Genomic DNA, 27,424 nt, shown 5'->3' on the forward strand with positions numbered 1-27,424 from the left:
TTAGAGAAAGTTGCTAATTCTCTGTTCTTCTCCCTTTTGCCTGTGAGTGGAATGGTTAACAGCTTTTCCACACCTCAGTTCCTCCATTTCTGTTGTCCTTTGCCTAAATTTATTGTGTATATGGAAGTGTCCAGTTGCTCAGACAGTATATCAGAGCCGAACTTTCATTCTGAGGGGATTTGTCCTCCACTCCATGGAGAGTTTTCCATTAATACAAATCCAGCTGAAATAGCAGTGCTGGAATAGTTAGAAAACATTCCTCATAGTTGTTCTGATATAAATAGCCCAAGAACAGTTTGTTTATACAGGTTGGTGAAGGACAAAGTGAGTAATTGGGGAAATGGCTTCTGCATTGATTATCTCAAATTTTTCTGATGAAAGGTGGAATTAAATTTACTTTTTATTGAAATAAAGATAAAAGTTAAATATAAGTTTGTATGTGCCATACAAATGTTTTGGACCAGACCAAATGCACATACTTCATACAAAAATCAGATTTTATATCTGCAGTACAGCTCTGCACAAAAAGAGAAGTCATCAAAGCAAATTGTCATTGTTTCAGATGTAAGAGTATTCTCAGAGACTTTACTGTTTGCTTAAATTTACTTTTCTGATCATAGGGGAAAATGCCTTGTAAGATGATGGGCATGATGATGTCTCAGGTGCAACAAGATACAAGATGTTGCTGGAAGCCCTTTGTATGCCTTATTATAATTGTGTTTATAGCCTAGCGAATATGAAGCTAAACTATAGATATGGACTTAGGAGACAGTTTTACAAATATGAGGAGCCTATATTTGTCATGTTAACTGCATTTAATAAATGGCCCTTAAAAATAAAAGGATGAACTTGAATCTGTCAATTCAGAAGGTAAATAAACATGTCAAGTTTTGAATTTGAGATGTTGGTTGGTGTAAACCTATGGAAAACATGTTAAACATGCTCTGAGAAAACCATTTTTCTCACCCACTAGGTAAAATTTATACCCAAAAAATGAATTTTGTGGCTATTTCAGAAATTTGGCTAAACACAAACAAAAGGAGAGTAAAGTGGGATAATGAAGGCAATGCCAACTCCTATGGAAGCATGAAATACTTGAAATACTTAGTCTTACAGGCAAAGATGTTATGGCAGTTGCCTGTTGCTTCCTTTTCTTCCCTGTCACTGTTTGGAGTTAATTTCTGCAGTTCTCCCAGCTGGATTTCATAATCTTATTCCTCTGAACAAGGGTTCAGAGTTGGTTTCAGTCACTTCTCAGCACTGGCGTTGTTTGTCAGTGCGTGCTGTTGACCTTCTGTCTGTCCGTACTACTGTGCAGACATCTGGAATGCATCAGCTACACCATGCAGATCACCTACAGCCTCTAGTTGCTTCCTGTGTTCCTGAGAATGGTTGAAATCACACGTAAATCTTTCTGTGCAGCTGCTGTCTTCCCGGGTATCTAAATCCCCCTACAGGGTCTACACAGCCACGTGACCAGCCCATACAAACCAGCTTGATGACAACGTATGTCTTACTAGGATCAGCCACACACCCCTTCTGATTAACGGCCAGTTTTGAGGGGAGAGGCAAGAAAAGTGGGGGTTTGTTTTCTGTTACCTTTAGTTAATAATGTCCAAATATTCAAGGGAAGGGAACCCAGAGCAGAACATCTCTGGCAGTACACTCCACACAGGGCTGGTGGGCACTTATGAGTAGTGTGTCCCCAGTTTCTGGTGGTGTAAGTAGAAGCTTGAGAGAGGACAGGGTGAGGAAAAGTCCAGCCCAGACCTTGGAAGGAGACAGGAGGAGGACTAGTACTGAAATGCTTTATGGGAATAGGCAAAAAACATCTCAGTTTTAACAGTCTTGGCACATTTTGAGGGACTCCATGAGTTGTGCCGTGGACACACATGTCCACGCAGGACTGCTGTGCCCACAGGGCTTCTCACTTTTCCAGGGTCACCAACAGGACCTTCCAGTTTGTACCTGGATTAGATGTGTAGGCAGGGAAACTGGAAGAGATGCATGCATAGGTGAAGTTGTCTGTTGGCATGAAAGTGAACCGATGCGCATCGATTCAGCTCACTGGAGCTATCTAATGGAGCTGCCTGGGAGGCTTGCACGGCACAGCCCCGATGATGAGCTCTGTGAGGCCGGGCCTGAGATAAAAATAATTATTTGTGAACTCAAGGCAACCATTATGTCTGTAGGCACAGTGAAGGCTACAGCACGCAGGCACCACCGGCAGCGAGACCCAGATGTAGTTCTCGTGGCCTCCACCTGTGTGGTCCCGCCCGACCCCGCAGAGCGGCTTTGAGACAGACGGTCTCACAGCTGCGGCTGCCTCGCCGGCTGAGCCGCTCTGCAGCGGGCGGCCCCCTCCCTCCTGCCGCGCTGGAGCTCCGCGGACTGACACCCCCACGGCCGCGGCCCTGAGGGGGCACAGCGTGGGGCCGCCTGCGCACGCGCGGCTGCGGCCGGCACGAGCGCCCCTGTGCGTGCGCGCCGCGGCCCGGAGGTGACGTCAGGAGGCAGCGCCGGCAGCGCGCGGGCGGCCTCCTTTGTGCGGGCAGGCGCGGCGCGGCGCGGCGCGGCTGGGGCGATGCTGTCGGGGGGGAAGAAGGCCGCGGAGGCGGCGGCGGCAGCGGCGAGCGGCGAGGGCGGGCCTGAGGCGCTGGTGCCTCCGCCCGCCGCCGCGGGGGCCCTGGGCTCCTCGGCCGAGAGCGGTGGGGCTGCGGAGCGCACTCCCCGCAAGAAGGAGCCGCCGCGGGCCTCGCCCCCAGGCGGTCTGTCCGAGCCGCCGGCCGCCGGTGCCGCCCCTGCGCCCGGCGCCGAAACTACTGGCATCGCCGAGACCCCCGAGGGTCGCAGGACCAGCCGCCGCAAGCGGGCCAAAGTAGGTGTCGGGAGGCTTGGGCTGCGGGCCCGGCCCCGCCGGCCTGGAGCCGTGGCCGGAGTGGGGGTCAGGTGGGCGCCGCGGCCTCGGGCGGGGCGCGCTCCGGCCGCTGGGTTGTCGGGCACGCCTCTGCTCGGAACGGCTCCCTGGGAGGGGGAGCCCGGGCGGCTCCCTGCCTGGCGGGCGCGGGGCTGAGCAGACTACCCGGCCTCATCGGGCTTCACCGGGCGGCGCTGGTGTGTGGGGTGCGGGTGCTGCCCCGCGGAGGCGAGCGCTCCTCCAGGATAAACATGCAGACGTGCAGGAAGCTAATGCGGAGTAAGATCTCGTATTGTCACAGCTCACCTTCGTAAGGTCTGGGGAGAACTCGTGCGCTTTCACAAAGGAGAGCAGTCTGCATTGGTCCTCGGAACTTCGTAGGGCTTCCTGCTCAGATACCCAGCAGTAAAAAAAAAAAAAAAAAACAAACAAAAAACCATAAATATGGCATATAAAGGCCATAAACAGCTCTCAATAAATTGGGCCTGTGGTATGTAATTGTCGTGTGTTATTCTGAACATCTGAGAGCATTATCTTTTTTTTTTGTGAAACATTTTATTGGAAACCTGGTTGCAAAAGACTTTGAAGACTTTGGGCTGTGCCCAAGTCTGGGTGTGTTTAATATGGAAGCTGAAATTACTTTTAGAAACTCTCTTGTACTGTACCTGCGACATTGGATGTCTTCCTCTTCAGAGCTTTTATGCAACGTGTTAGCTGGGCTGATCCTTTGCATAGGAATGGTTGGGTAGGCCAGTCTGGTGCATCTTTTAAACTGAAAGAGGGGAGTCTTAGATTAGATATTAGGAAGAAATTCTTTACTCTGAGGATGGTGAGGTACTGGAACAAATTGCCCAGGGAAGCTGTGGCTGCCCCATCCCTGGAGGTGTTCATGGCCTGGACAGGGCTTTGGGCAACCTGGGCTGGTGGGAGGTGTCCCTGCCCACGGCAGAGGGGGTTAGACCAGATGATCTTTAAAGGTCCCTTCTGACCCTAACCATTCTGTGATCTTCAGCTGCAGCATACCTGGGGTTTACTTGCTTTATAGCGGTCTGTTAAGAAGTAGGAATTAGTGTGCTATGTGTGGGTCGTATTTCGGTGGTGTTCCTCTGCATTGACAATACCGATTTGCTAAGGGCATTAATCTCTTTTTGACACAGTATATGCCCATGATCACTTTGGCTAGCACAAGGTCGCCTTACTGTGAATGTTTGTGGTGTGAACTCAGTTGGGGAGGGTATCCAGGTTAAAAATGAACCTAGGGAAAAGCTTATTTTTTTTATTGGACTTGATTGTTCTTTGGAAGTTGTGTGAGCTCACAGAGGATGGGAGACTTCAGAGGGCCTTAGAGCAAAACTAGTTTCTGTTGGTTTCAAATAACATGTGATGCTATACTTATGGTGCTGTGGGATCATTGTAATTTGCTTCAGAGTGAGAGTTCACAAAAGATCCTGGTGATGCAACATCTGCCCAACAGCATGAAAAACTGAATGTGCTGGACAGAATGGAGTGTAAATATTTAAAAGATAGCAGATCATGGAGCGTGTTAGTGTTTTGCTGAATTTAGGTTTTCCTATACACGGGCCTCCTAATGCTACTTTGAATTGTCCCCGTTAATGCCCTTTCTTAATGACTGAGCTGTGAAAGATTTCATGATTCTTTTGATGAAAAATAGAGTTGCTTTTGTCATCTCATGGTAGAAGCTGACCTGTAGGATGTTGGAGGTGCACTAGCTGCTTTCTTTTTATTTTTCCCATGGCTGCATATTGTGAGAAGTGCTTTTTTTCCTTTCCAATAGGTAGAGAAATTCAATAGCAATATTATAAGGTTTTCTTACTTTGGAAAAAAGCTCGGTTTATTAAACAGCATGAGATGTATTCCTTGTAGGTTATTTCTTGGTGTTTCCATGTTCCTTTAAGTTGGAGCAAGTCTTTTTAGCTGGTAATATTACTAGTTACCAGAACAATTATTAGAGCAGAGCAAAACATTTATGGCAATAAAGATTATTTTACATTTTTTTTCCTGGCATTGAGCCAATAGTGTGACCATCCTGGAGAGGAGGCAAATGTGATCCTCTGTATCAGGGTAAGATGAAATCTTATGTACACTTCTGTTCACCCATGTTTGACAGATAAATTCAAGTTGGAACATGTGGATTGGACATGAGGCAGTTTGTTATCCCCAAGTTTGAGAGGGAGGTGAAGGAAAGGAAGAAAATTACAGAGGTTAGATGATTATACAGCAAATACACATAAAGTGGGCTTGATATGAGTAGATAGTTCCTACTGTTGGATGGTTGGGTGCTGAAGACTTTTTTTTTTTTTTTTTTTTAGTGGAGGTAAAAACATGTGAAACACGTTAAGCTGTTGAAGATTTTTATAACATGGTAGCTGTAATAAGACTCTGGACAAGGTACCTTGGGTCTTTGAGCTATAGCAATTTTGTTGCTTGCAATGTTCATTTTAGTAGTGAGACTTACAGACATCTTCTGTGTGTTTATCCTCTGATCTGCTTTTTACAGGTGGAGTATAGAGAGATGGATGAGAGTCTTGCAAACCTGTCAGAAGATGAGTATTACTCTGAAGAAGAGAGAAATGCTAAAGCTGAGAAAGAGAAAAAGCTACCACCACCACCTCCACCAGCCCCTGCAGAAGAGGAGAATGAAAGCGAGCCGGAGGAGCCATCCGGTGAGTAAAGAGAGACCTTCTCCTCTGACACTACTTACCTGTTCTATTGCCAGAAATTAAGCAGGGTCAGGTGCAGCATCATGAATCCTGTGTCTGGTTGTGATCTGGTTTTGAATGATTATTCTACAGTGTTTTCTTTGCTGGCCCCATACGTGGAAGGAGGGGAAAAATGCAGATCAGCCTGATAAAGATGGGAATATGCGTGATCTAATTCCAAACTAAGCCAAACCTCTTGTGCTAGATTCTCATGATCATTATTGACTTGTCTTTGGAAGCTTATTGATCAGAATAGCTTCTTTGGCTCTTAGCTGCCACAGCTGCTCGTGTACCAACATTCACTTATTCCTCTGAGAGAAAAGAGGTTAGATTTACTGGGGGCGTTGCTATGCAGGAGAACAGATTTAATCTACAGTGATTCCTGTGGCTTTAAACTATGACTATAATCTTAAGATCTGGTTGGATACTGTTTTCTTAAACTTCAGTGCTTTCCTCATTACCTTTGACAGAGTTGTAAAGCTTCACTTTACGTTGGAAAGTTTTTTGGTCAGTCACGTTCAGGAAGCAGCTTTTGAAATTTATGGTATTAGCAGTACCCTATCCATTCTTTACCTCTGTTGTGTTTACAGCTACCACCATTAGTTAGGTCTGGTGTTGGTGTATGACTCAACTATCTATAAAATCATGCTTTTGCAAAGTTTAGCTGTCAGAGAGATTTCACAATACAATGTGTGTGCTGGTTGGTTTTAGGCAGTAGCTGAAATCTAGTAGTTGAACTTTTGCTGGTTCATCACTGAGGTGAATAATATTTAGTCTTCAGTTCTCCTGCTCTTAATTGGCTCCTTTTTGGCTGGCCGGTTTGAGAATGTAGAAAATGGGACTGACATCAGTTTGGGGGTACTTACCTTCAGTTTCAGAAAATATATTAAAAGCCCCAATTGTGTTTTATCTCTTAGGATTTACCCCTGTAATCTCTCCTCAGTTACGACTCTTGGCTTGATACAGGACTACTATAGCTCATACGCTTGACTAGAATATTTACAATGGTAAAAATCCTTCCTGTCCATAGATGTAGCTGATCTATCGAAAATGGAATTTTAATAGGTGTAATTAAGCAAGTATCTTAAGTTTACTATTTAATTTAGCTTAGACTTTGGGTTTAATCCTTGAGACCTAATATTAATATACTTTTGATGTTTCTCAGATGCCATTTTGTGCCTCTAAGAATGATTATTGAAATCAGTTTGAGCATAATCAGTGAAGTACAGTGTTTTATCCCATGATGGAAGAAACACGGAAGATAGGCAGTGATAGACTCTTGCTATTCCTTATACAAAACAGTCTGTTAATCAGTTATTCTGCAAGCACTCTATTTGGTCCTATAAATGTAATCTAAATTGTTGTCCCTGCCCATGGCAGGGTGATTGGAACCAGGTGTTTGTCCAACCCAAACCATTCTATGATTCCAAATACAACCTATTTTAAACCAGGCTATATCTAGCTGTCTAGAAATAAGTAGATTTTAGGTCATTGTAGCCTTTCTCCATTCCTAGAAATCTTGTGATATACATGAAGCAGTGATGTAGGAAGACGAGAGATTTTCAGTTGTAATTCTATCCATAGTCTTGCTTATTTTTAAAGGCTTCTGAAACTGTGTACATAGGTGGAGCTCTGTCTTTATTAATGCAGGTGTCAGGAGCATCAGGTCATCTTATGCTGGCTGTTAAGGCGCACTGAAACTTCCAATTCAAACAGCTTTTAGCAGGAAGACGCATGGAGTCTGCTGTATGTAGAAGCAATGTTTATAATTGAAGTTTTCTGTCCATGTCACTTCTTTGAAGTAAAAATATAAGTGTTCAATAAGAAATATTAAATAGAACAGTAATACTAAAGCAGGATTGCATATTGAAAATTTAACAAAATACAAAAAGTTAGCTTGTGTATTACTGTTAATTTATTCTCATTGCAGACCTAAACAATTTCCTTTGTGTTTAAAGCCTGCAAAAACACAGGTAATGCAGTAGAGGTGTAAAGCTGTCGTGTTATAGGTTATGACCTTTTGTGTTGAAAAGTCTAATTGTGCAAACTTAAAAATGTGATAGTGATGGTAGGTGGTATTTCATTAGTCTGTCCTCACAGACAGGTTACAGTAGAAGGAGGTCAATAAGTATCACAGTTTAGGTGACAGCAAAATGCTCATCTTGTTTGAGATGGGTTCCATTAAGGTGTTCAGCTGTGGGGAATTCCAGATGTTCTGGCCGTGCAGATTGTTATAGTGTGGATTTGCAAGGTTTACTGCATGTTATTGCAGAGCAGTTTTTAAAGGTGTAACAGTATTTCATGATTAAGGTAATTTCCTTAAAATCTCTCTCCTCTTTTTTTACTTGAGACATACTGCCTTATAGCAAAAACCCTCCAAACTCACTTTCAGTGCTGAATGACGTTTGTGTTCTTGTTTGCCAATATCCCTTTTGAAATTAAGGAGCTTGCTTCTTTTGTTTTTCTCCTCTAAGGATCTTTTTTTGTTTGCCCTCACCAAATTGGATTTTCATTTTTATAGCTTCCTGAAGATTTTCTTTACCAGCTCCTGTCTTTTTAGTTATGTCAGGATTCTTACTTTGTGGTAATCTTATGTTTCTAGCTGCTGTTTTCCAAGGAACTGTGAGACTGAATATGATCCAGATTAACGCCAAGTGAATAATCAAACTTAGTGGTGTTCTGTGTCTGTCTTTCATCTGACTTGTCTGTTTTCCTAATTAAATTCACTATTCAGTGGTAATCGTGTGCTGTTATTCTTTATCTTAAGACAGGGGATAATTGTATGAAGTGGGCTCCTTTGTTGACCCTCTTCATGGTTGCTGTTCAGCTCATGGCCCATTATTCTGTTACCTTGAGACTTTCAGCAGATTCTGCTCCTGCATATGTTGTGTTTGGCTGCAGTAATTTGATGAGAATGTGGACCCGCAGTTTGCTTGCTGCTTTGTTCCTTTGCAGCTGGACCATGTCTCTCTTACAGGGAAGAAGAGGCAATCTGCATGAGCAGGCCTTATTTCCACACTTCTGTAATCTGACTGGGTAGAGTTGTTTAGAACTGTGTCTGAGCAAGCAATAATAGTGATGCTGGTTTTTGACCTAATGGAAAATGGTTTATCTGTTATTAACACAAAAGGAAAATACTGATTTCTTTTTATAAGTAAATCAAGAGCAATTTTGTCCCTTCTGCTTATTGTCAGTTCTAATTCAGGGATAATGAATGCCACAGGTTGATGTCAGCATCCTTTCAATTTCTTAACTTATGGAAGGCACAAGTGTAACTTCTCCTGCAAATTAATGACCTATGCTGGAGTGTAAATATTAAAGTTTGAGTTGTGTTAGTCTCTCCCAGAATGGAAGCAGGTCTTGTAATGTTCCCAGCAAAATAAACTACTTAAAGTGTAGGTGAAGTGAGGAATTTTCTCTTGCTATTGCAGATACATTAGTTCATAGAATTCCAGCATTGGGAATTCTGAGGCCTGTCAAAATACAGTTATTTGTCACAGTCTCTTGTGAGCTTCTGAACTTCCCTGCTGCTAGACTGATTACGTAGAAATACTGATTGTTGCTCCTCTACTGTAACTGAGTGAAAATGTCTTTCTTATTTCAGTTCCTATTTTATTTTATCTATAGATGTGCAATGTTACAGCATTCCAGATACTAATTCAGGTTATTGAAGTAGGAAAAGGTTTGGTTCACTTTCTGCGTCTTGCTTTAGGGGTTAAATTTGTAGTTCAGATGAAATTATTTTAAGTTAGCGTATCCCCTAAGAGCCTCAAATTAAATTCTGGCAAGATTTTCCACCTAATCCCAAACTCTAAAGAGTAGTCTTAACAATTGTGTGTTCAGCCTCACGTTAGACCTTACTCTTACCTGTTTGGAGATGACACCTTGAGCAGTTGTGCTCTAGGAAGTGACTGTTCTATTCTCTACTTGACCTTAGCGATTAGTTTCAGTGAGGGTTTGTTTGGACTTTAGAAAACACCCAGTTTGCTGACTATTGAAGCCCTTGGTTTGAAGGAGCCTTGGTAGAGGAGCAGCTAGCTGAGCAGCTCTTGACCATCTCTGGAGTGTTCCACAGCTTCCTGTTCTCTGGAGGTGACGAGACTTTAGTCAAACACCTGACTGTGGAAGAATATCGCTTATGAGCTAAACTCGGAGCTAGCGTCTCCTGTGAAGATTAGCGCCGTGTGAGGTGACCTATATTAGCTTTTTTTCCTGCAGATATCGCAGCTGTAGTCATCTCTGTTCTAGAAGTGCTCTGTTCCTCATTGTGTTGTAGTCCTGTCAAGGCTGCTATTTGGGACTTAAATGCAGGCTAAGGTAATTTTGAGAGTTCTTCGGATCTTTCAGATGAGTGCTTTGCCTTTCCTCATGTTTCCAGCCCTGGCTGCGTTGAAAGACCAATGTCTTTCAGTGCTGGGTATTGATCACATTACTGATCAATGGTATTGATGTACTTGGCTTCAAAGTGTTAGTCTTAGTGTGTTAGAACACTATTGGTGTATCAAGGGCACTGAAGCCAAAATAAGTGGTCTGAGCCTTTCAGAAAAAGTTCCGTCATCAAGCTTCAAGGAAGGTTTTGGGGGGGGGGGGGGGAGGGGGAAGAATAGGCTCTCTTGAAAGTAAAGAGGCTTTTCAGAATGGTTCAAACTATCCCCTTGCATATGGGGAGACTTGGGAGTACCAAGGGCAAGATTATCAAATTCTTATGGTTTGAGAACCACAGAATCTGATGGTATCCGTCCACCGGATCTTGGCAGTAAGAAATGTAATCTTATTATTCAAATCCTAGCCATTAATGAAGTTGATCATAAGTATTTAGCCACCAGGAATGCTACATATTGTGTACTACTTTGTTTCCCATAAAGTCTGATGTAAAGCGTTCCAGTAACACGGATGACACTTTAGAAGACCACAGAGTTTGGTGCCCTGAACCTAGGTTCCAGAAGATGGGATTCTCAGAAAATGGGTTTAGTTAGTTGGTGAAATTTAATACCTAAAACGCCAACTGCCAGGCCTTTATGTCCAGTATGGTTTAACTTATGGAGTAAGGTCCCTGAGTTCTCCTCTTTCCTTCCACAGGGCAAGCAGGAGGACTTCAAGACGACAATTCTGGAGGGTATGGAGACGGCCAAGCATCAGGTGAGGGTGGCGTTTGATGCTTGCCACTTAGTAGCAAGAGCCGCCAAGTTAGGCATTGATGCTTGCAAGTGCGCATGGGTGTGGTTGTCCAGAACTTAGCAAGAGATACAGGAGTTGTTTAGCCACCTGTTAAAAAAGCGAGGGCTATTTTCAAATGTCAGTTGAGGTTTGTACCAACTGTGGAAAAGGACACTGACCTAAGTTGAAATGCCTCAGGCCGATCTCTCATCCCTCCACTCCTCTCCATGTTTAGAGGAGTCCAAATGTGCAAAAAGATACTTCTTACCTAGCCAGTTTTTACCACCTAGAATGACACAGAAAGCCCTGGGCTTCAGCACAGTAGACCTTTTTTTAATTTGCAGAAGCAGTGTAGTGTGGAATGCCTTTTTGCTCCTTTGTTTTTAATTTTGAAAGGGTTTGTGTTTGAGCTGTGTGCCAGTGGTTAGCCCAGGAGATTCATCTGTTGGGGAGATACATAGTCTGCTTCTCAGTGGACTGGACTGTGAATTGCATTTGCCGTTTGACACAAGTACTGATGCCAGCAGTATGCACTTATAAATTAATTCACAGAATTGGTGTCTTTACTCTTAAGAACTTGAGTACTACTGAAAATAGCACTCCAACTCTGCCACTTTCGCTCTCACTTGAGGATTAGGGTTTTAAGCAAAGGAGTGGAAGGCTCCAGAACTTGTTCTGTACCTCCAAGTTGATCTTTTTGAAGCAAATATAACTTCAAGATATTCATCTGAGAGTGCATCCCTGCTGTTCTAAGTAAAGGAGCCTAGTTATGTTTTGGATCTTACCACCTGCATAGAATTTCTGACTATTATAGATTGAGGGCTTAAGGAGGCACTGCCTATTTCGTTTTTAGGCAGGCATTGGCTGTTTGGAAATTCTGCATATTTTGCATTTTATATACTTGCTGAGGGTATGCTTTAGCAATTATCTGATTCAGCAGCCAAATAACTTTCCTTTAGAGTCTTTTTCATCTGCAGATGTTTCAGTAAGTCTTTAAATGAGCAGCATCTCTCAAGATTTCTTCTGTGGGGAAGAAGGTAATCAGAACTTCAGCACATTAGTTGCTGATGCTGAATGTCAGGAAGTGGCAAGTGTGTGTGCGGATGTGTGTGAAGAGGAGATGAGTCTAGGCAGAGCCATTCCTACAGTCATTAAAAGAGTTGCCTGCCGCAAGTAGTTCTGAACTGGTACTCCGTTAAATGTGTTGCTTTCATGAAACGCAAGCAGTAAGGGTGTGGGAGGAGGGGGATTTAATCAGCCTGAAATTCATTTAACCTTTGAGTTGTGTAGTTGCAAAAGTAAGTTCAAGGACATTTAATTCTTATAAGATCTTTGTGGTTGGGCCAAAGAAAAGTATATCTTCGCTAATAATAGCTAGGCTTTTTCTAAATCCTGGTGTCAAACCTTGTTGTGGTCTTTTTTTCTAAATACCAGTGCTATCTGTAGCTATTCTGAGATTTTAGTTTTAAAGTTCAGGTATTGCTATAAAAGATGTGGCCTTAAAAAAAAAAAAAAAAAAAAAAAAAAAAAACAAAAAAAAACACCAAACAAAAAAAACCACCTTGGAGTTCTTTCCAAGGCTGTTAGGAGGGCCAGTTTTTCTGGCTTTTCAAGAAACTGGCGAGTTGCCTTAAATGTGCAAGTCTGAGAGTTTCCTGGTAGTTGATCATTGCATGGCACTCAATGCTTTTTAGCAAATACCTGGAGAAGGCACGCTCATTTTAGCATAAGCCTGTAAGAGGGAGTCAGGGTCAGCATTTCAAATCTTGGTTTAACTGGCCATTCTCTAAAAATTGTGCTTCTGAGCTTTTTTGCTAACACTCGATGATCTAGAACCTTAATTAAGCTTTGTTAACATTAACAAAGTATCAGAGAACTTGTAACTTTGGCTTGACTGTCATGTTCAATTTTACAGAGTTTAGCAGATGGATTCATATGTAGATGTTTGCCCAGTTGGTTCAGTGTTAGACTGAAGGACAGCAAAAGGGCTGGGGGATGTTTATTACTGAAGAAGATGAAGTTCTAGCAGAGCTATGGGTTTCTATTCCGTAGCTGAATAGTAGTGTCAAGAAGTGTTGTGGGTGTGTCAACTTTTCTATTGTTAATTTCATTTTACTTTCTTGCAGTGCTCTGTAGCCTCTGTTACTAATTTCCTCTTGTAAAATTCCTGTAAATGATTATAGATGTTTTTCTTTACCTGGAGTCATCACAGAGTTGGATCATCTTATCTTTGCTTGTGAATTAATTTTGTTAACTTCACAACCTTCTCCTTGCTTAAATTTTTTTCTTCACCTTTGGGATGTAAAAATGCTTGGAAGTAAAAGACGTGTGTGATTTCACCAGAATTGGAAGAAGATCATTCCTCTCTCCCCAGTACAGTGGCATGTGTACCTCTACACATGAACTTCCAACTTTCAAACAGTTGTCTTGGCTATTGTAACGCACTGCGAGCTTATATTTTCTTGTCTTTTGAACAATTCCAGTTTCAGTAAATGATCTTAATCTTACTGCATTACTTGTGGGTTTTTCCCCTTGGGATGTATTTGCTTATATCTTTCCAGATTAAATATCCTCTCCTCTCTCTGTCCTGATCTTAAGTCACTTCCTAGGACACATGAGATTTATATTGTTCTTTCTGTATTTCCCATGTCAGTATTTCATTTTGCTCACTGTGCCTGCAAGATTCGCTTTCTGCACTCCACGTGTGCTGTAGCACTTTATGCAGCTGTGTCTTAGTTTGTGACTTTATAGTATGACATTCAAATGAGATTGTGGAATGTAGGGTACATAACTGTTTTTACTTCACTGACAGTGTTTGAATTGATAGAAGTACAGGTGCCTTTATGAATGAAGTCGTGCCACAGAGAAAATGTCTCCTGTATATGTTCAATATTAGTCTTTTACATGTGGAGCATTTAAAAGGAAAAGTCAGAAATCTGTAGTTGTTGATTGTAGGCAGCACTTGGGGAGGGGACGCAGGAAAAAAAGCATAAGTAGGATTGTATTTCATTGCGCTGTCTGTTGTGAATGTATGACATATGCAAAAGGAGAGGTTAAGATGGGTTCCTCTAGCTTGGGGAGTTCAGCGTCAATGAAACCTTGAAAAGCAGGTGAGAGGAGACTGTAGGCATTGTGCTTGTATCTTAGAGATCTTTTGGCTTTGAACGAGTTCCAAAATGTTTTTTCATATTCCGGTAGAAACTGGAAACCACACAAATGAAGGACAGCATCTAAAGCAGTTATATTTTATTGATATTATATTTTTATATATATGTGTGTGTTATATATAATATATATACTGTTATATATTATATTGATATGTGCCCCTGCCCCCCTTATTTTTCAGTTCCTTTGTGGTTTTCTTTTGTGGCTTTTTTTTTCCCCTGTTGTATACCTTTTTAACCCTAGATATGATACCCGTTACTCAAAGAACTGTTGACTTGGGAACCTGCATGTCTTACAGAAATAAATAAAAGGACTAAATGAAAGCATGACATGGAATTGGCCACCATATCATCTCAAGGCCAGATGCGCTTGCTAGGAAGGGTGGTGTAAAAATACTAATTTAGCAGTTCCTTTTGCAGTGCCTGTAGACAACTTGTCGTTTTATTGTAGGTGTGGAGGGTGCAGCTTTCCAGAGTAGACTTCCACATGACCGTATGACATCTCAAGAAGCTGCCTGCTTCCCTGATATAATCAGTGGGCCACAGCAGACCCAGAAGGTGTTTCTGTACATCAGGAACCGCACTGTAAGTTTATTGTAAAAGTATCGGTGGAAAAAGGGTAGAACATTTGTATATCTTGGTCACTGCCAATAGGTCTTTGCATGTCTAACAGTTGGTAGATCTTTTTTAATTTTTTTTTTTTTTTTTGAGATGGTGGGAGTTCATTTCTGGCATCCTGTCATCCTCTAAGTTGCTAAGAAAGGTGTTACCCAGTTCTTGATTGAGGCAATGCTGTGAGGCCACATAAAGAATCTGTAATATATGTACAATATCCAAAACACGGTCATACATGATTCAGCTAATACAGCTTTTAAAAAGATAGAAACAAACAGAAAGCTGATGCAAATGTTCTGTTACTTGATCTCAGCTTAAAGAAGTCTCTGTTGAATACTTAAATAATATTCAATATAATATGTTGTTGCTTAGAATAAGGCAAACCTGTCAGTTTTTTTTTTTTTAATAAAAGTAAACTAATGTGAATAATGGAATTGTATATATGCATACAAAGTTATTTATGATATTTATATATAAAAATACAGATTACGGGCTTTGCACTCTTTCAGCTGAGAATGTATCTTAGCATTATGGTACATAGTACTACAAAATGGTTAGTTTCACACTCAGAAATGGTCAGAAACAACATTGTTAAAAATTACTTGGAAAACAAGTTGAAGAAAGTACTATGCTAAAGATGAAATTTGGCTCAAATGGCTTCCCAGACTACATGGAAATCCTTTCTTAATTTTTCCTATTCATTCTACTTGTATGATTTCCACTTTAATTTGGTATCTGTGAGGAACTGTGAAGTTCCGTAGTGCGGTTGTAGAGTAATACCCAAATAAATGACTAATTCTGGAATGTTAAATGGTGTGGAATTGCTGTGTATGACCTAGATCTAGGCACTGAACAATAAAATGTTATTTACTAACTATTGCTATCTATGCCGTGAAGTAAATAAGCTGCGTAAGATGACATGTGCCTTCTGTAGCTTTTGCAAAAATAATGTGAAATTTGATGCCAAAAAGTCAGGTACTGGCTGATGTTGCATGCCCAGTTAAAATATCACTCATACCACATTTCTTATGCAGGTGGAAGAAAGGCTGTACATGTAAGCATTCTGGTGCTTCCATTTTGTAGCTTTTGTTCTTTCAGTGTATGTTTTCTTGTATGTGTGATTAGGAGATTGCTAATTTGATGCATTTCCACTTAGTTGAAATGGTGTAGGAAGTTAAAATGGACTCTATTGCACCTTAACACTGGAAGGCAAAGTTCAGTGTGGCCAAAGCTTAACTCGTTAGAGGGTTTCATCTCCTAACAGTATTTGGTAACAAACATGCACATGGGAAAACATCTTTTGTATCGCTTAATATAATATGTCTTATTGTTTGTTTAAATACAGCTGCAGCTCTGGTTGGATAATCCAAAGATTCAGCTGACATTTGAGGCAACTATCCAACAATTAGAAGCACCTTATAATAGTAAGTCTTTTACTGCCAAACCCATACTGTACGTATCGTTATTCTTTTTCAGTTTTGGTTGGGAAAAAGCTGCTCAGAATCGAGAGGATTTCAGATGGCTCCTTTTATTAGTGGAGTTCCATGAGCGTTTTTGTACAGAATGGGATATTGCAGTTTGTTCATGTTTCAGGTTTGTTAGGTTCATTTGTCTGGTAAAGAAATATATCCCTAGCAGAATTCAAAAAAGCTGGTAAAAAGACGGGTTGTTACAGAATTTTCCTGCGAGTGAATTCACATGCAGCTTTTTTTTTGCTACAACTTTGTGGCAGTTTGCAGCTGTGAGATTTTCTTAATCACAAGGTTTCTGCGAGGCATTAAAAAGTTGCATAAGAATTGAACAGAGTGGCCATGATGAAAGAAGGCAGTGAAAGAGCGAGGCGTTACTTTTTGTGAATGTAGGCCATTCCACCCTTCTCAAAAAAGATTCCAATAAACTGAAAAAGGGTGGAGGGGAGCCACAAAGAAAGAGTAATTAAAGAAAATAATGCTGAAATGAATGCAGATGCGCTGTCAAGTATTGCAAAATAGTGAATTATTGTGTTTATAAAAATAAAAATGAATTCAGTACTCCAGTAGCAGGTTCGCTTAATACTGGCAAGTCACATTACAGTTCTGTGTAAAGATCTCTAGATTTCTGCAGTCACTTTCAGACGAGGTGTTCTGCCCTGAATAAATAGAAGCGTTTAATGTCCTGCACAGCTTTTTGGGCAGTATTCAAAACTGCAGTGTAGCATGGAAAACAGCTTGTGGTTTCCAGAAAACTTTAACCTCACCGATCTTCAAGAAGATTAATTGTTCAGTGGGGCAGCTAGGAGTGCAGAAAGGGATGTGTTTAGCGTGACTTTGCAGGGTTGCTGCTGTGACACGTTTGCTTGTGAATGTTTTCAAAGTACATATGTGCTGCCAAACATACATAATAATTTTAAACCATTACAATTTTTTAGGTGATACGGTGCTCGTTCACAGAGTACACAGCTATCTGGAGCGGCATGGTCTAATCAACTTTGGTATCTACAAAAGAGTGAAGCCCCTTCCAAGTAAGAAATTTGAAAATCGTTTCTAATTGGAGTTTTGTTTTATTGTTTGGTGATTTGTTAGGACAAATTTCTGAGTGCTTCTTTTAGGATTGCGATGCTAAGAAAATAAAAAAAGGCTGGAAAGCCATCTGGCTATAGATGTTCATGTTTTTTATTTTGGCATGGAGAAGCCATGTATTTAAGTAAATCACTTTGTTGTAAATCACTAAATCTAATCAACTTTGAGAGGGAAGATGTTTGCAAATCTTATGCAAACAACTCTGTGGCTGTCACTGTTTAATGAGTTATCCTTGTTCCTCATTTGAGTAACAAAAGACAGAAACAATACTGTACTCACATCTATGATTTACTTACATCATGCTTAATTTTTACATTTGCTGAACTCATCTGTCCTTTTGAGGTTTTATTCCTCTGGGGCAGAAAGAAATAAAACTATGGTACTTTGTCCCACTATAATTAATAAGAATCAGTTTCTTCCAACAATTGTCCTTCAGAAGTATTTTTCTTCCCGTTTTCTTCCTTGTCACAGATGCACTATTGGTGTATTTTTCTTGTACCTGTCTCACTAAGAGAAATTGTAAAGCGTTTTACTGTTACCATATTATGTACATAATTACTTCAATTTTCTTGTTGTGGCTATTTGTTTTGTGAAAGAGTTTGTTCTGTCAGAACCTACCGATGAGAAGGAAGCTTCTTTTTGTTCCTGGTGTCTCTTTTATGCAACTTTAACATGACTACTTCCGATGTAGTAATGCACATATAGAGCCTGTACCTTATTTTCCCCTTTCTTTAGCCAAGAAGACCGGAAAGGTGATCATTATCGGTTCTGGAGTCTCTGGGTTGGCAGCAGCTCGCCAGCTGCAGAGCTTTGGGATGGATGTCACAGTTCTGGAAGCCAGGGTATGCATTTCTGTGCTATTTTACTTCTATATGGAAACTTAACCTGTAACCACGTTCAGTACCAGCAGCACACCCAAGATAGGTAAGCTTGTGTGTAGTTACAGGTAGGCAGGGTGTATTGCTGAATACTAAACCTGTCTCACTAGAAAACAAGTGTATTTGTTCTCACTGGCAGTTGGCTTAATGCTTTCTCAGGCATGGACTGCCTAGTCAGGGGCTAGTGTCATGTGCTTGGAATAGTAAGAGGCTGGAATCTTCTTCCTTTTTGTCCTTAGAAACTGATTTTTCACTGGATAGCAGAATGCAAGTCTGTATTTCAAGAACTTGCCCATTAAATAGAATCCTTATTTGGAATTGCCATACAATGTCAGGCAGGATTTTTGTCTTGCACCTTTTAAGTCTACATTAATTCTTTCCTTGGTTATTACTGTGTGCTTAACATATGCTTTAAAGTTATATAGAGCAACATTTTGTGGTGCATGATCTAGCTGATTGTTCTTCAAGTAATAAAGTATTCTTTCTTTTATTCCTATTCTTTCTTTTATTCCTATTCTTTCTTTTATTTCTATTATTTTATTCCTAAGTGGAATCTCCTTTTTTATAAACTTGAAGGGTTTTTTTCCTAAATCTAATCAACTGAGAATGCTTGATACTCATGTAAAGTAAATAAATCTATTGACCAATTAAATTTGATCTTATGTTTTACTTCCTGACTTCATTTTGTTAATGTATTTGCTACTGACACTTTTCTAGTGCAGATTAAAATAATCTGCTGAAGTTTTTTATTAATGTTTCAGGGTTTTAATTTTGCTAGCTACTGCTTGTGTTGCTGGGTGCAAGAGCTGCTGGTCTGCGCTTCACAGGTTCCATAACACTAGAGCAAAGGAGAGTGCAACAATCTCATTGTTTAGGAGTCTCTTGCTCGCCTGAATGTATTGTGGGGTGTTTGCCTGTTTTTTGGTTTTGGTTTTGCTACTTGTTTTTTCTTTTTTTTCTTTTTTTGAAGCTGGAAGAAAGAGATCTGTGCTGTAACCTGGGTTTTGTTCTGTGCATCTTTGTTACAACCAGTATGTAGATCTGGCAAGAGAATGGTTTAAAATCACAGAATCACGGAGTTTTCAGAGTTGGAAGGGACCTCTAGAGATCATCCGGTCCAACTCCCCTGCCAAAGCAGGACTGCCCAGAGCACATTACTCAGGACTGCATCCAGGCGGGTCTTGAAAATCTCCAGAGAAGGGGACTCCACCCCCTCCCTGGGCAGCCTGTGCCAGTGCTCTGTCACCCTCACCGTAAAGAAGTTTTTCCGTGTATTTGAACGGAACTTCCTATGTTCTAACTTGTGCCCATTGTCCCTCTTCCTGTCACTGGGAACCACTGGAAAGAGCCTGGCTCCATCCTCCTTCAACCCACCCTTTAGATACTTGTATGCCATGATAAGGTCTCCCCTCAGCCTTCTCTTCTCCAGGCTAAAGAGTCCCAGCGCTCTCAGCCTTTCCTCATAAGGCAGATGCTCCAAGCCCTTAATCATCTTAGTCGCCCTTCGCTGGACTCGCTCCAGCAGTTCCCTGTCCCTCTTGAACTGGGGAGCCCAAAACTGGACACAGTATTGCAGTTGTGGCCTCACCAGTGCAGAGTAGAGGGGGAGAATGACCTCCTTCGACCTACTGGCCACACTCTTCCCTATGCAGCCCAGGATTCCATTGGCCTTTTTGGCAACAAGGGCACATTGCTGGGCCATGGATAATTTACTGTCTACCACAACCCCCAGATCCTTCTCCTCCAAGCTACTTCCCAGCAGGTCCGTCCCTAACCTATACTGGTGCTTTACATTCTTCCTCCCCAGGTGCAGGACCTTGCACTTGCATATATATAATGCATATAAATAATGCACAGTATTTTTCAGTCATTTTTCTCTAGTCTGCTGCATCTCTTCTTGACTAGTCTGTATTTTTTTTTTTTTTAAGGCTGTCTGGTGTTTTCTCACGCGATTTCAGTGATTCGGGGAGTAGTTTTTTTGTGCCACTTGTTTTCTGTAACTTTTAGACTATCCATTTACATGCTTCTGAATTGCTGATTTAATTACTAAAAATCGGACTTTGTGTTTTTATATGAATTGGTACCTGTTTGGGATCTTTGCCCAATTGTAATTGATATTTCTCTCTATCGTTCTGCTAGCTGGACTAGGGAAAGGTGGATTTTTTTTTTCCTTATTAAGCTTAAAGTGGTAGGAAAATAAGTGTCATCCTTAAGTCTGTAGTATGCGTCAAGAATAAAAAAAAATTTTTTCCTGCTTCTAAAATGTGCTGTTGATTCGTGGTTATCTTCTTGATTGATAGCTGGCTCTTCTGCAGAGAGTACATAGGAATAATTGGCTTATGGTTTTTCTAACCCTAAACTTTAGTTTTCTCAAGCAGAGCTAAATAATTTCCTATATAGCTATTGGATTTTGTGGTAGGAAGTGGGAGGAGGAGATATAGTATGTAACTTAATCTATCCCTGGACAATGAAGGATTGGTTTTGGAATCACAGTAGATCCTACTGTAGATGTAGTTAAATATTTCCAAACCAGGTTAGGCATCTTTTTTCTTTTTTTTTTGGTTGCAACTTGAACATTTTATTCTTTAACTTAAGCAAATTAACTGAGACCAAGTGTTTATGTGCAGAGGTTCTTGGAAAAGTGTACATTCTATTTATTGAACCTTTGGATAAAAGGATAGTTATACCATGTTCTGTAGAAGTTTCATTGATTATACTTAAGTGAGGTGTATTGCTGAATGTTACCAGAGGTTTAATATGTTGTTCTTTTAAAAGGACCGAGTAGGAGGAAGAGTTGCTACCTTTCGCAAGGGGAACTATGTTGCTGATCTAGGAGCAATGGTGGTAACAGGACTTGGTGAGTTTTACAAAATAAAAAGAAACAGGGAGGAATGTTGTGGGACAAGATGTTACAAATCTGAAACCTAATGCTACTTCTTTTCATGGCCAAACTAATTGAGTATTTTTAACTATTAAAAAGTAGACGTTCTAGTTCTATTTCTTTGGCAGTTAGCATTTTTCATCAGTGAATCTTCAGAACAGATGTCAGCCCGTACTAAAAGCTTGGATTTTTGTTGGTACCATAGCTGGTTTTGGTCACTGAAGTCATACAGGTGCATGTCACATCATCAAACTGTTGCAGATGCATTCTTCTACAGTTTGCTCGTGCTTGGTGGTATTCTCTGCTCTTCCCTTGGCATGCTGTCTTTTCATTTGCCCAATTCCTTTAAGGTGGTGTCTGCACTGGGTTCGCTGCACTTGCTTACCAAGTCTTTCTAAAGCTGCTTTACCTAGCTGCCAGTGGCCTCTGAGCTCAGGTCTGTCGACTGAATTTCTTGGTAACTCTCTAGTTGTTCCCTTGGATCTTCCAAAGTATAAGCTGAAATTGAACACGGAGAAGTAGGAATGTAGTGAGGGGATGAGTCCCGTAGCTAAGAGCAAATAAATAACAAAATTATAGACGGGAGAGACCCCAAAGAGATGGAATATGTTTCCTCATTTGCATGAGGAAGAAAGGGAGGAGGGAGAGTGAAGAGTAGATCCATTCTAAAGAGAAAGCCCTTCTTAAAGTCAGGATTTAAACCCTGAAAGTTTTTTCTCGAAGTGATTTCAAAATTAGTTGTGAAAATAATGGCAAACATACCATATTTCTTCTTATTTAATGCTGGTTTATGGGATGACATTAGTTATTGATACTGGTTACTCTGCTAAAAAGATGGGCAGGTGTTTAGTGTGGAATACCCTTCAGTAATGCAGTGAAATGATAAAATATGATAAAACCTAACTAAGTTTTACTGACTGCCAAAACTTGGTGTCTGTCTTATGGTTTGTCTTTATTAAATTGCATACAGAAACTGTTTCTAGACAAAGAGTATTGAAGTTGCACAGTCCTGGTGAAACAGATTCAAGGTTGCCTAGTAATGACTGTAATATTTTTATATTTAATTCACACATCATGGGTGTTTCCTTGCCAAAAGAAGCTACCCTTAGCCTTGAATGAGGCAGCATATGCTATGGAGAAAGAAAGGTTCCTGTAGTGAAGAAGATGGTTTGAAGGGCATCCTTCATATTTCTGAATCTGGAAGAGATGTGAGGAGGGAAGACTACTCAAGGGGTTGAGCTTGTGGTTCAGGAAGGTGAAAGACTGAAGTTATAAGGTCTCTTCTGTTTTTTGTAAATTGTGGAAGAACTAAAATTCTTAGTACATTGTACATATATTTCAAAACTCTGTTCTGCTTGTTCTGTCACCTCTCTAAAAACAGGAAGGTATTAGGGTGGCTGAACTTCCCCCTCAATTTTGAACTAAGGCTCTGGGTTTGATTGGATTGCAGAATCGGAGAACATTGGGAAACTAGATCAGAAAAACTTTTCCCAAAGTTAATTTTGTGGAGGAAGCCCATGTTGCCTTGACTGTATGCCATTTCCCCTTTGTGTCCATTCTTTTCCTTTCCTCTGCTGTACTTAGAGAAGCTTCTATGTTTAGTGATTCTGGATTCTTAAAGTCCATGCTTTCTGCCTTTCTCGTGTTTCTACATAGAATCTCCTAGATTGTTTTCTAATCAGTTTAGTTACACATCTTCCAGGTACAGTTGGTATATGGGATTCTTTTTCATAGATTTTATTCACTGGTGTTACTTGTTGGAGTCCTACTGAGATTTTAGGGACTGAATTCTTTGGGTTCCAGCTCCGTGTCACCACGCTTTTAAAATCTCCTGAAGTTACTGTGCAGCTGTGGGAGCTTTCTTTGGATTTTCAAACACTCTGCTCACAAACATTTTGAAGAAACATTTATAGCTATAAACTCTTGATTGTACTAAGGTTGCTGACACCCTAGGACTCTGCTTTTATAATCAGCCCTTTTTAGATACTGTCCTTTAAGTGTTGGTGGGCAGGTTTTTTTCCATGATATTGCAAGAATTGCTGTGAAGAGTAGACCTTTGGCAGTGTTATACTACTTCACTGGAATGCATTTTGCACTGGAGTTGGTGTGTTTAGACACTGAAATAGCTCTGACTGTGGAATTTTTATTCAATTGCAGACAAACTTTGCAGGAGTACTTTGTTAACTATACCAAATGTTTTCCAGGAGGAAATCCCATGGCTGTGGTGAGCAAACAAGTGAATATGGAATTGGCTAAGATCAAACAAAAATGCCCACTTTATGAAGCAAATGGACAAGCTGTAAGTCTGATACTGTTTTCATGAACCTTTTGTATAGAAATAGTATCGCAAGGGTATTTGTTACCAGGCTATTGGTCTGCATAAGATAGCTACCAGGGAGAGGGAGTAATGGAAGTGCATGTCCATTTTTCGGCGGTGTAGTAATATTCTAGCATATCTGCACCTATTCTTCGAAAAGTTGTTCTTTCCACACGAGTTTTTAGCTTTGAATTTCAGAGGTTTTGTGGAAGCTAAGTTCCTGTTCTTCCCAAATTCATTTCTGTTTTTCCTTAGGCAGTTGTCTGTTGCACTCGTCTTTGAAACAATTGTCTGCTGTGCTGGCAGTCTAGCTTTTGCTGTTATTGCTGCTACTCCTTTTCCCTGAAATAAGCTTATTCTGGCTGTTCTGCTTACATGTTGCTTTTTAAAGAATTGACCAACCAATGACAGCTGGTTGAATGCGTGCAACAGTTCGGCGGTAATATTCTAGATCTGGGATTCACAAACTTATTTAGCTTCTTTCTGCTGTAACGTCAAGCGATGCTGTTAGAGGTAGATATGATGGAAAGACAGAAAGGTTATAACACTAGTCCTATTTTAAAAAGGCATGTCACAAGATTTGTTAGCTTATCTGGTGAAAACAAAGCTTGATATGTGTAAGTGGATATATTTTTGAGACCAAATTTTATCACTTCCTTGTGTTGAATGTTGTTGTGGTGATTACATAATGAACCAGAATGCTATTCCTTGGTTTAAAAATAAATAAATGTGTATGATTGCCTCTGTGTGCAGCTTGTTTCCTAACATGTCTGTCATGGATAGCTTCTGGGACATTTGACTCCAATTTGAAGCCATTTTAACTATGACGGATAATTAGGAAGAGAAGCTGTGGTGTGAGTAATGATGACCAATATTTTAATCTTCTACCACCCAGATACCACAAATGCCAATGTAATCTTGAGTATGTGACATTCAGTATATGTGCATCTGTGACCATATCTCTATCTCCTGTAGCTTGTGACCATCTAAACTGTTAAAGGTTGTTAGTTCATATGATAAAGAGTAAGTAAATGAAAAGGGAAGCTCTAGAAATAAAATTTGAATCTGCTTGCTCGGATGCAGAGCGGTTATACCTTGAAAGCTGTGTGTTTTGACTTGTACTCCTCATTTTGTCTTTCTTTTTCCTTAAGAAACTCCATGATGCTACTTACACCAAGGCAGTTATTTTACTAATCTTTCTTTTCCTTTTTTAATATTGCTGCACTTTTTCCTTTGATTATTAGCACTGCTAAAAATTAAATGCTGATTATCTATTTCTGCAATGTTTTCACATCTTTAGTACTTCGATTTTCACTCCACTGTATAAAGGTTATCCTGAAATAGCTGTCAGGCTACTTCTGTTGTATTTCTCTCTGCTGCAATTGTTGAAAGGACGTTGTCAAGGTACTACTTTATAAACAGTGAAAAATAAGTTTAGATTAAGCTGAAATAACTTTCTACAGGATATGCTTCTCCCAACGGTGCATTCGCATTGAGTTACTAATGAGTATTGGGCAAGTAACTTATAAGCACCTTTTTTGAGAGCAAAGATTTTTCTCCCTCTGCCAATAGAGTGATCTAACTAACTTGATAGGGTCCCTTTATGTTTTCCTTTTAACTTGTCCCTGAGCCCAAGTCGTTGCCCCACTCCTCCTCAAAACCTTCTAACTTTGTTTCTACCAATAATAGCCAAGAGCACAGCCTATCTTTTCTCAAATAAAAGAGCATTAATATTCCACCTGTCCCTCTGGCATTTTGGCAGACTTCATGATGCTTGACGGGAGGCAACTTGTAGCTTTTAAATTAGTTACTTCCACAGCCTTACTAGGAGCTATCAAAGATCTCCTTGGAAAACAATATACATCGGATAATAATTCAGACATCTAAGGCAGAGAATGCATCTAGAAGGCTAGGGACAAGCAATAATCAGATGTCCTTCATACCTTGGCTGTTGTCTTGACAGCTTTCCACATCTACACAAGTATCTTTTCAATGGTAAACTGTTCTTGCCAATCTGTCTACGTCTTTTTTTCCACTATCTGCATTTTACTGAAGGGCAAAATATGTAAGAGTTATACACTGAGTGTACATCCTCATCGTTAAGCTCTGCACTGAAGGTGTAAATCTGTCTTGCTGCTCACAACTGTATAATGACCCAAGATTGAGCAGTTTTATACCTTCAATGACCACTCCTCTAAATTGTGGTTATTATTTTAGTCTTTACCATGGTGTTACCTAATTAAGAAAGACTTCTTTCCAAAAAATATGGAGTGAAATTCTCGGCATATGGGATGGGCTCTTTATGATTGCAAGTTTCAGATACTTTATTTCTGGTCAGTTGGTTTCCTTCAAAAAAATTTACCAATTTAGGAGTTCTGAATAGTGTTTGGTAAGTTGTACTGGCTGCACAGCTACCTAAGCTTCTGAATGAAGCATCGATGTCAGCTGTGAAAAGGTAGGCAATGCGAATATAAAAATGTCATTTCTCTTCCTTTCTTCATCTTAACTTCCCATTGCTGGGAAGCATGCATTTTGTAATGCCATCTTCAATTTGTTGTCCACCAGGATCCTCGCATCCTTTTCTTCAGAGCTGATACCCAACAGCCAGTCGTCAGCCTGGCTGACATCATCCTGATATATGGGGGTATTCCATCTCAGTTTCAAGGCTTTGCCTTTGAATTTCATGAGGTTTTTGTCAATCCATTCCCCCAACTTGTTGAGATTACACTGAGAGGAGAAGAGACTGGGGAGGCCTGAGAGCAGACCTTGCCCATAAAGTCTGAGGCAAAGAGGAATTCAGTGCTTTAGCCTTTTCCATATCCATTGCCACTAGGTTCAGCAGCAGACCTGCAGTCTGCATTGTCCTTACTTTTTTTTTTCTCTACTTCTGTGTATGTAGGGAGCCCTCCTTCTTGCCCTCTTATGTCCAGCATCTCAGGTTCAACTCTGGCTGACTTCTGTTTTTTCCAAAGCCATCTCTGCATGTTTGGGCAATGGTGCTTCATGCATCACAGACGATTTGTGTAATAATAGATGCTTAAGCTGGTACTTGGAAGGTGACGCTTAAGTGATAAAAGTGATCATCATCAGTCTCTTATTATCTGTACATATCTTATGATGTGTACCCAGAGATGAAGTATAACTATTAATTGTGAACCTCAGTTTCAGTCTGGGAAAATGCCAGACAAGAAAGATCTACAGAGCTGGAAGGTAACTATTGGGACAAGAATGAGTGGCCAGCTGCAAAGTGGAAGAGGAATCCTAATCAGAGCAATGAGATATTGATACAACTTCCCGGTCAACACGGGGTATACTTTGAGTTAGGAGTGAATAACAATTGGAAAAGAGCCATCTGATAGAGTTATAGGAATAGGCTTAGCACTGTTAACGGCATCTATCCAGCTATTTTTGTTCTGGCAGCAATCATGCAAGAGCTTTCCCAGTCTTTCCAAAGTGTATACTTTTTCCTCATCCTCATGCTGATACTCATCAGTGTTTTCTCTCTATCCTTTGTTTCACGTAGACTGGGTTTAACAGATGCTAATATCATGGGATGCTTGCTCTTTTCACCAAGCAGCCGTCATCACCTAACAGGTATTTGTACACTGGCAGCAGCACACGATGTTTTAAATGAGTATCTTCAATACAGTCAAATACCACCATTCTGGAACTGTCCTGCAGTGCTTCCTCCATCATCCTGGAAAAGCTGGATTGGTAGTTCTTAGTCACGCTGCCCCCTCCAAAAGTTAAGTTACTGTCTGTCTACTTCACTGAGCTATGCCAAGCCTTCTAAAGCTTTGTGATTGCATAAAGCCATTCTGCCATCAGAGTGTTCTTTTGTCTCATTGACAAACTTCTGGAGCTTTGATGAACACACCTTCCAGTAAGGAAATCTTCATGTGCCCGTAAATTGGTTTGTTTTCCTCACACGAGAGGGGACGGTTTTCATCTTGGTTTGCCAGCTCTTCTTGTAGCTCTTTGGCCAGACATCCTGGCAAAGTGACTTTGTGTTGTACAGACCTTGGTGTCTGACCATTTGAGAGAACTAAGGGTATTAAATTTTTTTTACAAGGGCTATTCTCAGCTACTTTTTTGTTGCGTTCTTGAAGTATTGCTCTAGGGCATGTGATACCTTTTTTTTTGAGCAGTGGTCTAAGAATTTATCTACATCCTGCCTTTCTTATTCCTCTGATTTGGGGAATGGTAGCATTTTGAGT

The 27,424-nt window shown here is 40.6% G+C and overlaps 1 protein-coding gene across 1 annotated transcript in view; it reads left to right on the plus strand.

Annotated features, from left to right (window-relative positions):
* Nucleotides 1-2,584: 2,584 nt before the first annotated feature.
* The window catches only part of KDM1A (lysine demethylase 1A), a gene marked incomplete at its 5' end in the record, with an annotated part of 41,172 nt that continues 16,332 nt past the window's right edge, over nt 2,585-27,424 (plus strand). The window contains 9 exons of the mRNA XM_082494065.1: nt 2,585-2,878; nt 5,436-5,601; nt 10,717-10,776; nt 14,410-14,543; nt 15,919-15,997; nt 16,981-17,073; nt 17,867-17,973; nt 20,785-20,866; nt 23,095-23,189. Coding sequence (XP_082350191.1) covers nt 2,585-2,878; nt 5,436-5,601; nt 10,717-10,776; nt 14,410-14,543; nt 15,919-15,997; nt 16,981-17,073; nt 17,867-17,973; nt 20,785-20,866; nt 23,095-23,189 — 1,110 coding nt within the window. The remainder of the gene's footprint in view (nt 2,879-5,435; nt 5,602-10,716; nt 10,777-14,409; nt 14,544-15,918; nt 15,998-16,980; nt 17,074-17,866; nt 17,974-20,784; nt 20,867-23,094; nt 23,190-27,424) is intronic.

This window comes from Vanellus vanellus (assembly GCF_965231255.1).
Source record: "Vanellus vanellus genome assembly, chromosome: 22".
Lineage (NCBI taxonomy): Eukaryota > Metazoa > Chordata > Aves > Charadriiformes > Charadriidae > Vanellus > Vanellus vanellus.